Source organism: Simochromis diagramma, unplaced genomic scaffold (genome assembly GCF_900408965.1).
Source record: "Simochromis diagramma unplaced genomic scaffold, fSimDia1.1 OVJJ01000685.1, whole genome shotgun sequence".
NCBI lineage: Eukaryota > Metazoa > Chordata > Actinopteri > Cichliformes > Cichlidae > Simochromis > Simochromis diagramma.
In genome coordinates, this window is record NW_024387477.1 from 13,517,030 (window position 1) to 13,528,883 (window position 11,854).

The 11,854-nt window shown below is 39.6% G+C and overlaps 1 protein-coding gene across 4 annotated transcripts in view; it reads left to right on the plus strand.

The window, feature by feature from the left end:
• mid2 (midline 2) overlaps positions 1–5,686 on the plus strand; it is a 150,820-nt gene extending 145,134 nt beyond the window's left edge. For all 4 annotated transcript variants that reach the window (XM_040016434.1, XM_040016433.1, XM_040016436.1 and 1 more), the window contains 2 exons: positions 678–885; positions 1,244–5,686. In XM_040016434.1, coding sequence (XP_039872368.1) covers positions 678–885; positions 1,244–1,667 — 632 coding nt within the window. In that variant the 3' untranslated portion in view covers positions 1,668–5,686. The remainder of the gene's footprint in view (positions 1–677; positions 886–1,243) is intronic.
• The last annotated feature ends 6,168 nt before the right edge of the window (positions 5,687–11,854 follow it).

Here is an 11,854-nt window from a genome sequence, read left to right on the forward strand (position 1 = left end):
AATGCACTAAACAAACACACGTTCTAGTATGCCGTATCAATCGATAAGTTTGAGGTCAACATTGGTGGAATTATTAGAAATCAAAAATACATTTCCCATAACACCCACAGCTCTACAACCAATAAATATATTCATTCATGAGAATAAAGTAAACAAAGCAATTTAAGTCAAACAACACCTGAACACTATTTTGAAAGCTGTAGTATAAAATGAGCATGTTATACCTAAAAATGTGCACAGTGAGCTTCTGTATTTGGGTTTTCATTACAGGAATAACTAACGCTGTATAATAATGTCACACTATTAAGCATTAATAATGTATTTATAAGGTATTAGCAAGTGCTTAATTCATCATTTATATAAGATTACTCCTCCTTTGTGTATCATTTATAAATACAGATATGTTCATCCATCTGTTACTGTTACACCATGTACAGCTGTCACTGCTAGTAATAATCATAGTCATAAATATAACCGTGATATATCTGTATTAAAAATGACATTAGAAATGAGCACTTAACCTACCCAGTTATAATATTTCAGCATTATCGAGGTAATAATTAAACATCTCAGGTCACATCTTTGTTTGTGTGCCATTCATGAAGATTTGGAATTTAATGATGACGGCATTTTTATTATTACATACAGTAACGGCACGTAATTATATCTCCTCCCAGGTCAACCTTTCAAGTTGGACCCAAAAACAGCCCACAAGAAGTTACGTCTGTCCAACGACTGCCTGACCATGGAGAAGGACGAGAGCTCGCTGAAGAAGAGCCACACCCCGGAGCGCTTCAGCGGAACAGGCTCCTATGGAGCTGCTGGTAATGTCTTTATTGACAGCGGGTGTCACTACTGGGAGGTGCTACTCGGAGCATCCACATGGTAAGAATCGCACGCACGCACAAGTGCATTATATAAGCCTGCAAGGAGGCTTGATAAACTGAAATATCTTTCTTTTGGGAGTTTAAATCTAGGCTGTTACGCAACCTCCCCCACACACACCATACACACACACACATACAACAGACACACACCACACACAGTGTATACTCTTATCCTAATTATATTCTTTTCACTAATTGGCTGTGAAGTAGACCTTTTTCATGCACAAAAAACCCAAAGGGGCTACGTGTATCTTGTGTGTCCTCAGCATGAGGTAGCCTGACTGTGTAAGTAAAGTCATTAAGGAGGACACTTGCTTCAGATCAGTAATGTGTTCCAAAATGTGCTTTCCCTGCAGGTATGCCATCGGCGTGGCTTACAAATCAGCCCCAAAAAACGAATGGAGCGGCAAAAACTCATCCTCGTGGGTGTTCTCACGTTGCAACAACAACTTTATGGTGCGGCACGATGGTAAGGAGATGCTGGTGGAGGCGAGTCTGCAGCTGAGGCGGCTGGGTGTCCTGCTGGACTACGACAACAATTCGCTGTCCTTTTACGATGCCATGAATTCCCAGCATATCCACACCTTTGAAATCTCCTTCCTCCTACCTGTTGTACCCACTTTCATGATCTGGAACAAGTCAGTCATGATACTCTCAGGGCTACCTGTCCCCGATTTTGTCGATGGTGTGGCCTCGGATCTTCAAGAGCACCAACAGCAGCAAATGGGGATGTGCCGGCAAGACTCGCCATACTTGACCGGGATGAAGGCCTGCCACTGAGTGGTCGTGTGACTGTAAATGCGATTAAAACACTGACACGGTGGCTCATGTTAGCTAGTTACTTTCATATGGGTTTAAAAAGTTGCAAATATGCACAGCAGTCTGGAAAAATGTCAGTCCGGTTAGTTTGTAGCCATCCAATATTTTGCAAATCCATCATCAACGAATGGGAACGAGGTCTTTTGACTGCAGCCATCAGCATACGTAAAGTCCATCCGATGCCCTGCAGTCACTGACAGAGAAAGCTTTGGTGTCCTGTATTTTCAGGACCATTTAAGGTCTTCCTTCTTTCATCTGTGTTTCACCCCAGGCAGAAGACCAAAGTGAGAATCTTCATGTCAGCCATTTAAAGTTTGAAGGTGCAGCACATGAACAGTGAAACTACTTAACCTGTGGTAGATTATGAGAAAGACAGAAAAGGAAAAATATACAGAGAAAAATGAATAGAAAACCGATTGATGCTTTGACCACAGCAGTGCAAAGTGCCATCCACCGATCCATAATAGTTATCAAACAGGTGGATGGAAAGGCCATAGCAGATGCTTAGAATCACAATTTTTAGCTGTATCGAACCAGTAAGTGAGCCTCCTCATTCCCTGAGTATCAGGGGCACTGTTGTTCCCAAAAAAGCCGATCTTTTAATGTCTTGATTATAAATTACCCTTCTCTCTAAGGGGACAAGTAAACACAAACCTACCAGCAAATTCCCCCACACATCATTTCAGAGCGTCTGGATCCCCCCCCCCAGCGTTAGGGTCAAGCAGTCAGGATTTGTCTTTAGTTTATCGTCTGTCTTAGTAGTGTGAAAATTGATGCCACTTTCATGTCTGTTATTGCAGCAAGCAGCCGAGCTGGCCTTGTAGCATAAATTGCGGAAGCTCCAACTTTCAAGCTGCAGAACGTAACCTTCTGATCATAAGTGTCTAAAGTGTTTAAATTTCTCTTTTATTACAGATTTAACAAAAGTGTAACGTGTGAATGGGTAAGCTTTTGAAATGCTGCCAGCCTGGACTTTTTCTGTCCCCCAAAAAAGGAGCTTTTTTCCTTTGGGGAAGTCTGATTCCTACTAGGTTTACACTAGTACATACATTCTCTGGGAAACGTACAATACCAAGCTTTTATTCAGTCATTTTTTTGATTTTGATTTCTACATTAATAAAAACAAATAAAAAGCAAAATTATGAACAGATCTTTGCTGATCATATTTTAGCAAATATATCAAAGTATCTTACAGTTTCTCCAAATGTGTATGCAGACATCCAATTATAGACATTACAATCTCTAGCTTGGTAGAGTTTTGTATTTACTGCACACAATGGAAAAATAATGCACACCAGTAACTGCAAATTCACTGTAAGAAGATTTGAGACTAGGAAAAAAACTACAAATTAAGACAGCGAGTTCAGTAGTATTTTTTTTCTTGGTTGTAAAAGTAACACAGAGCTTAACTGCATATTTTTGAGTATAATGATGTATGCTTAAACACAGTACAGTGTGATCATACCGATGAAACAAAAACACTAAAACCTCCCGCATCAGTCCAGACACGAGAGTGGTATTCTTTTTCCCACACAGAGACTCTTGATTCTTAAAATGTCCCATTTTTTTTTTTCAGTTCGTCTACTACAGCAGGCTGTACTGCAAGTATTTCCTTGCCGCTGTTCATGTGTTGTGTCCTTAATAGCTACGTGTGGTCACTGCTATAGTCCTTTCCTCGATCTTCCTCTTGGATTTGACCCGTCAGTCTTGTTTTGTATTGACAGGTCACAGCTTCCTTATTTCAGGAAGCGTTAGCGTCGCTCCCGGATTCTTTATTAACAAGATCCCAGGGGGCAGATTTGAATCGTGTGACTACTCGACTTGTATAATAAGAGGTTTATTGATAACTAGAGGAAAAAAAAAAAAGTGTTATTTATGGAAAAAAAAAGTTTACTTTTATTATTAATCGCAACATATTCATGATGCACTTTTTAATTAACACTAACTCCCCTCTGTGAGTATTGAAAAAGATGGATGTGTGGCAGGGTTGTAATGGGGAGGGTAAGAGACAATAAGCACTGCTGCTGGTTGTGTTAACTCATCCTATTTTTCTGCTCATATTTTCAAAGTAATTTATGGTGGTCAGCGTGTAAAACATACTGCAGTAAAACCTCTTTTGGTCACTCGGAGAACTTTGCAATAAAGAAAGAAGTCACAGCTCTTAAGTTTTGTTTACTATGCTTTAAACACAACCAGCGACTTGTCCTCCCCATTGCATTTTTTCAATAGCATACAGTGAAACTATGTTTAGAAAAGGGATATGATTATGATGGTGTTTGTGGGATTTTTATTGTGATTATAATGAATAACTAATAGCTGTTTGTTGTTGACTTTTCACGGAAGGAGGTGGTTAACACTTAAACCTGCTGTCTGTCGCAATGTCATGGCATGATTGTGTTTTCCTCTGTAATTTGTTACCACACACACACACACCAACACACTCCACGTTCAGTTTAGGTTGGTCTTGTCGTGATAAATGCATGATACATTATAGGATCTCACAGTTCACCGGGTAATTTAAGTAACTCTTTCAAGCTCACCAATTAGTTTTTTTTCCCTTTGGGTAGAGGCTCACCTGAACATTTTACAAGCAGACCTGACCTCGAAAATCTTTCTGTTCTTGATCACTATTCAAATAGCAGCTGAAGCTGGAAAAAATAGTTTTGCTTTCAGGTTCGGATTTAAAGGCCTAGCGTGGGTGACAGTTTCTCTCTGGTTTGATATTCAAGGAAGCAGGGCTGATTCAGACAATCAAATATGTATCATAGTTTTTGCCGATTTAAGAGGCCGCGTAGCCAGAAAGTCGAGAGAAGCTGTGACAAAGTGACACTGGAGGTTGTGCTTAAAAAAAGATGCAGACTTTTACCCGATTTGACACGAGAAACCTTACGCCTCATTGCCAATTTCACTCCTTTTACTCATCACGGGGTATATAACTGTTGACTGTCTTGTAACATTTCTACTCTGACAGGCTATGATCTCCTTGACTTGAAAAAGCAGGCATACCCTGCAAACACACTGTTTTAAATCATTTGCTAGTGACCTTAAAGTTCCTTGATGAGTCAGTTGGGAACGGCAGTGAAAATCGGATCTGCATTATTCACCGAGGGAAACTGAACGGTGCATCAGTTATGAATATTTACTCGAGGTGTTGATTGATAGAGATGTTCCACATGTCAGAGATAACACAGCACACGAACAAAGCAGGGAGCTTACCGAACGTTACCTGACTTCCAGATATCCATTCATCTTGCTGAATAATGTCGGTCGCAGCAGCCGAACAGTGTTGATTTGTGATCTGGACCGACAAGCTCAAGTCATCTGTGCAAGTGTGCTCGGCTTGGTCACTGCATGAATATGTGACCTTGCCGCAGGTTCATGCTGTAACTCTGTCCTTATCTTCGAGATAGGGTTTCCTGTCGAGTCAAACATATTCTCAATTTTTGTTTTTATTTTTTACAATGGGGGGAAAAAAACTTCAAAAGCATACAGAAAATGTTCATTGCCATGCATATCAGATCATCTGCAGTGCTCTTTTTTTGTGTCACAAGTCAATACAGTAAAATATATACGGTGAATGATTTTCAATAGCTACCCACTCCTTGTAGTGCAGTGTAATACCCTAGAGACAATGCAATAGATTCTCCTTTCTGCTTTTCTGTTTGTGTAACTTGGAAAATGTTTTTTTTTTTTTGTTTGTTTTTTACAACTCAAAAGAAAGGCACTCCTCTCCTTTTGACATTTGGACCTTAATTTAAAAAAAAAAGAGAGAAGAAAACTGAAACAGCACAAAAAGAGCAGTTTTGCCTTCCTGCAATGCTTCCTGTTTCCATAGATATAACAGATATACTTTTAGTCAGAGAGGAATGTAAATCATAGGGGGAAATATATATTATATAAAGTTGTATATTATACAAAATATATATGAACCAATGTTATTTATGTGAATTTAAGTCCAATTAAAAGTCTGATCCCAAAAACTGTTGGAGTCAAGAGTTTCTTTTTAGGTTTGCTACTCAAAAATGATGCAACTGCTAAATATAATTTCAAGTATTTACAGAAAAAACTGAGATCCAAGAGAGGAGTGAAGAAAAAAATTCCAGGGTTGGACAGGGCGATGCTCCTGTCCTAAAGTCTCAAACTGTTCTTTAATCATGTTGATGTTTTAACCAGGTTTACGACACTGGAAAGATTCATAATAAATCTCCCTTTAAGCAGCTTGTGAAACACAAACTGTTTGCCTCTCACAGGTCTTACAAACATGTACGGGAATTTAAACTACAACCCACAGCTTTCAAAGAGGCTGAGCCCTGGAACGGTACATGGGGCAGTAAGGTTGCCAGGCTGGCAGGTCATCTAGAGCTCAGGGTGGGGTTTGTAGGGCTATACCCCCTTAGCCCTCATCTGCCATCACTGGCACGAGTTACTCACTACAACTAGTACTGTAGTGCATTGGCCCCAGCGCTGCCTGCGAGCATGGCACAAACACAAACACTGACCCTGAAAGGATGAACAGCCCGCTCATGTAATTTGCATTTAATTTGCTTTGAGGCAGCAGGAATGCTCTAACAGTGTAATAAGGGAACCAGGGGAATTTCAGCTGGCTGAACAATTCAAAATGTATACTAACATATAAAATGACAGCTGTGGGCCTGTGTGGAGTTTGCATGTTCTCCCCATGTCTGCGTGCGTTCTCTCCAGGTACTCTTGCTTCTTCCCACATCCAAAGACATGCCATTAGTGGGGTTAAGTTAAATTGTGATTATAAATTGGCCCTAGGTGTAAATGTGGGTGTGAATGGTTGACAACCTGTCAAGGGTGTACCCAACCTTTTGCCCTATGACACCTGGGATAACCCCCACAATCCTGAATTGGAAAAGAACAAGAGATTGGATGGATTGCCTTAAAATGCATCACACGAGCAGATACACCAGTGAGTTCATACCCATCTTTACGTTCTGGCTTCATTATAGTGTCATCTACTCACCAGGAAACTTGTAACTGTAGCCTGCACGCTTTGAGGCATGTGGACAAAATCTGCCCTTTGACTGATATACATATAAATACCAGTCAAAGTACACTCAAATGCTTTTGCAGTACCTCTGGTTATAGTATTCAAGCCAAAACTCTGCCCTTATAAAACACTCACAGACAAACTCACAAAGTGAAAACAAGACCAGACACTCTCTTGCAGCTGCTAAATGTAGTGGTTTAATGCATTCTGCCCTATGACCTTCTCTCTCTACCAAGAACGCCAAAGGACCGCTCTCAGAAACAGTGTAGAAGAGCTTGTTTTGTAAAACAGGAAAAGACTATAATAAGATCCCTGCTTCTCTACATTTCCATTACTATTTAACTAGAAGCTACATGTTGAACCTCATTACCTGATTAACATGATAATGTAGTGCCTAATGTAGATTTGCTTATTGAATAACATAGACAGGCTCAGAGAAATCCAGTTTCAACCTATTACCTCTCCATTATGTCACTGCAACTTCCCGGAAGGTTTGGAGACATTATGATTATAAATATATGTGCACATCTATGCATACGCGGTATTTAATCCTGCTTTATGAATCTATCTCATTAGGCCAGGGCTTTTTTAAAATCTAGTTGACCTGTGCACTGATGGATTACAGGGCTCTGTGACGTAACTCCATCCAGGTTAGGCCACAGGTTTAAAGATTGGGGCACTGTCTACCTCTCCGTGTGTGACAGATTAGCAAACGGTTAAATGTGATACTCGCTCTGCCTCTGCTCCCTCACACTGCTAGCAAGCAAACTGTTCGAGCAACCCATAATTACATTTCTAATTGCAGAATAATTAGGACTCCCTGTGTAGCTCGTTAAGTCATTTGTCACTAAAGCCTCTAATGTGGCATACAACAACTCTCTAATTACAAAGAAGGAAAAGTGCACAAGATGGGCAGCATTTCACTACTTGTGGCCTAAGTTTTGTTTGATGTATATTTCATTCATATTTATTATTATTATTATTATTATTATTATTATTATTATTATTAGCTGCTATGACTGTGTTATAACCTAGTAAAACAAACCAGCAACCAGCAAAAACAGACTCTTCTAATGATAAAATGAAGTAAGAACTCATGTGATTAAGAGCCATGCTGCACATTAGAGTGGTTGCTTTCTTTCTTTTCACCTTTAAATTACAGCAAGGTCAAGTAATTTCACTCTACAGAGAACAGTGAAAAAAAAAAAAGATCTTATCAAAAGCAGATGATATACTGCTGTAATGTACCCCATCTGGCCTTCCAAAGGAGACTGCTTCTCACAGTTCTGTCAGGACTTTTACCAGAACTTAAACAAAAAAACAAAACTACAATTTTATTCAACAGTTTTGCAGTAATAACTGGGCAAAGGTGTGGAATGAATTACAGTCAACATAAGTGCATCTTTTGAACAGATAAAAGAATATAGAAGAAACAGGACAACGCTGAGGTTGCACCCCAGCTCCAGGTAACATCAAGCTCTTAATAAAACTCCAACGAGTCAAAAAATGAACAAAGAACACAGACAGTTTTCTTTTCTTTTGTTTTGAAATAATAAGTCCAGCAATCAATAGAGCTCGACTATTTTTGTTGCTGATCCTACCATACAGTAATAGCTGTTATGAAATCATGCGTTTGCTTACCATTGCTTATTCAAGGCAGTAAACTTGGCAGCTCTATAAACAGTGCAGATGTATATGAATCAAGCAATGCGCAAACACTGACTCCGACTGCGTCCATCTCCAGTTAGGCATAATAGCATTGCCTCTATACTCACCAATAACCTAATAAATCCTGCGAACAATAATTAGCTGGGAAATGAATGCAGAATACTAGCAATATTTTATCATCTCTTAAGCTTTATGATATCCAGTCCTTTCACTATGGGGGAAAGAAGTTGGACTAAATGCAAGTGGGGCCTATCAGCAATATTTGGTCATTTGTCACCAGTATTAAAATCTATTGCTATTACATCGCTTAATTCTACCCCCTTGACACAAATCCAGCCAGATTTTTCATGAGTTGTGAACGTCCATCTGTGCGTGTCACTGCAGTTCATATCTGCCAGAACTACGAATGCACAGCTGGATACAGTGAAGTAGAAATATGCATTACGCCCCTGGCACTGTTTTACCCACACACCTGTCCCAGCTGCACCTATACACTACTTACCCAGAATGGAATGACTTAAAAAAAAAAAGAAAGAAGGCCTAATTTCATTACCATCTGCTTAGGAGAAAGACAGACACTTTATTTAGAATCTGGCTTATTTAAACTGTGCAACTGTTAAGGCAGAGGCTCCTCTGCTTTCAAATGAGAGACTGCAACAGTGTGTGTGGGAGTGCAACTGTGCATGCAGTCCTGAATGTGTGTGTGCATGCGCGCGTGTGTGTGTGTAAGCCTACTTGAACGTGGGTGGTTGCACGTGTCTTGTAATAAGGTTGTTTTCTTCCCTTTGCTTCATCTTGAACTGCTTAACCTTTGCTTAAGGAAATTCTTCAGAGACTGAAGCTCTTTTTTTATATTTTCCAGTACATAAATAAATAAAAAAAATCAGATAATAAATCAAAGATAAAACAAACAAAAAAGGCAGGATCAAAGCAAAGTGTGTGTGTGGGGGGGGGGGGGGGAGTGTTGCCTTTAGACCTGTTGAGAAAGACAGAGGCTGCCTTTACCTTTCCTAAGTGAGGATGAATTAGACCACCATGGAGAAGAGAGCAAAAGCTTGGCTCTCTGCCTGCAGGTTGATGGAGGAGAGCTATGAACTCTGGGAAATGAGGATCTAAACAGAGTGTAGATCACCAAGCCCACTGGCTCTGTCTCTATCAGACACAGCATCCCTCTCTCTCTCTCTCTCTCTAAGACTTAAACACCCGGACACACTCTAACACTCACACTCCACAGTCAATGTCTAGATTAATCTCTGAGGGAGGAATCAATCAACACACCCGGTGGCATCTCGGAGAGCCCCGGAGGCTTGATGGTCCCGCTGAAAGAGAGTGATATGTCCAGGTGCTTTAGAGACATCTCAGAAGAAATCTCTGCCTTTCCATCTTCCCCCATGAAACTGACAGCGAGTTAGTTTCAAGGAGATATGAAGCTAACACCATGTCATTGACATATGGATGAAGAGCCTAGGGAGAAAATCTAAGGAAAATCCACAATTTCTTTGTACATGTACAATGACAATAAAAGGATATTCTTGCTTCTCAAGAACAAAGGTCACAAAGTGCTGTACAATAAAAAATAAGATACATCAATCAAAACTATATAAATGGATAGAATCATTTAAGTCATCAACAGTGTCCACTTAAAACCAGTGGAAGTGAGTTTCACAACTTTGAAGGTCCAAGGTACCACCAACAAGCACGGATCAGCTAACCCCAGAGACCTTGAAGTTGCATATGCATGTAGAAGTTCATTAATACAAGGAGGCAACAGACCACGAAGAGCTCTTAAGTGTTCACCAAAACCTGAATCTTAAACTTTATAGTTGTTTCAGAATTGTGCACTGCAGCACAATTCTGAAACAAATGAAAGTGATCCAGTGTGAACGTTTGCTAAGGCACAGCAACAACGAATTACAATAATCAAGCTATGATGAAATTAAAACATGTGCGATCATTTCCATTTCAGATTTAGACATAATATATGTGTGTAGATGGTACATTGTAGGGTCAGCACAGCATCATCATCTCACAGCAATGCAAGTTTGCATGTTCTCTTTGTGTCTGTGTGGATTCTATCCAGGGACTCTGGCTTCCTCTGGATAAACACATCAGGTAAATTGGTAACTCTAAAATGACCAATGCCTATCTCTTGCATTGCTAATGCTAATGCTGCAATAGGTTGGTAATCACCTCTTGCCTATTGACATTAGGCATAAACTCCAAGCCAGCCATTACCTGAAGGACAGATCATCTGGCAACATTATGGGATTTGAATGGCCTATAAAGCAACAGGTGGTAATTTAACACTAGCCTAAAAGAAACGCTGGCTAAGCAGAAGTCTACAAACAACAGGCATGCACTCTGTCCAAAAAAAGAGCATTAAAAGTAAAGTCTTTGACTTCCCAATATAAATATCTTTATTTTACTTGTCCACACTTTAAACACAGAAGTCGCCACCCTGGAAGAAGTTTTTCAGCAACCTAAAAAGCAGATTTCTGTGTGAACTAAAGGTTAAAACGCATAGAAAACGCCCATGTAAATGAGGACAGGGCCTATAATTGAGTCATTTTCAGTATTTGGCATTTTCAAAAAATGACAAGTACTGACGTTCCTCAAATGACCATGCTGCTGGCCTCTAAAGCTATATAAACCACATAGATTCAGCTTGATAAAACATCCTAAATCTGCAGCAGATCAGGATGTTTACAGTCGCAGTTTCCTTATTATTAACCTCTGTAGCAGTGCACATGGGAAAGCAGGCATCAAGTACGTTAAGCAGTCTTTAACCTACCAGCTCCCTAGTACAAACCCTCTATGACTACGCCAATGTTAGAATAATGTAGGTAATAGTTAGCACAGTCCAGTCCAGTCCTGCTACACAAACTCCTTTGGATAAACCATGCAGAGTATTTCCAGTAGATAGATGTGAAAATGAAAACTTTACAATGCTTTGATTTCTGATTTAATTCCATTGATGTTTACAGGTTTTGTTTGAAAACAGCCAATATTACGAAGCCCCAAATTAAAAGATATAGAGTCGGCGGATGCATAAATCACACATGCCAACAAGTGACAAAATCACCAACAAATCAATGGCTGCTGGCTAAATGAGTCACCAACTTTCACATAAAACATTCTGTAATCAAGGATCCATTGTTTAAAAATCCAGACAAAAACTCATTCTCCATTATTGTTATAAATACCATGTGCTGTGTGTCAATAATTTATATTTATATTCAGGCATTTCCCTCTCTCTCTGCTGCATTTTTATCTGAATATTAAAAGCATTACCTTTGCAGAGATTTCGTGCACCTTGTTTTTCTCCTTTTTTTTAAAAAAAAATGGACACTGTGAGTTTATATGAGGAGTTTGGAAAACTATAAAACAATTCAAGTATCAATTACACGTCATTTTGTCAGCTCTGTTTGGTATAAGTGTATCTGTAACAACTATAGGTGGCCCACAC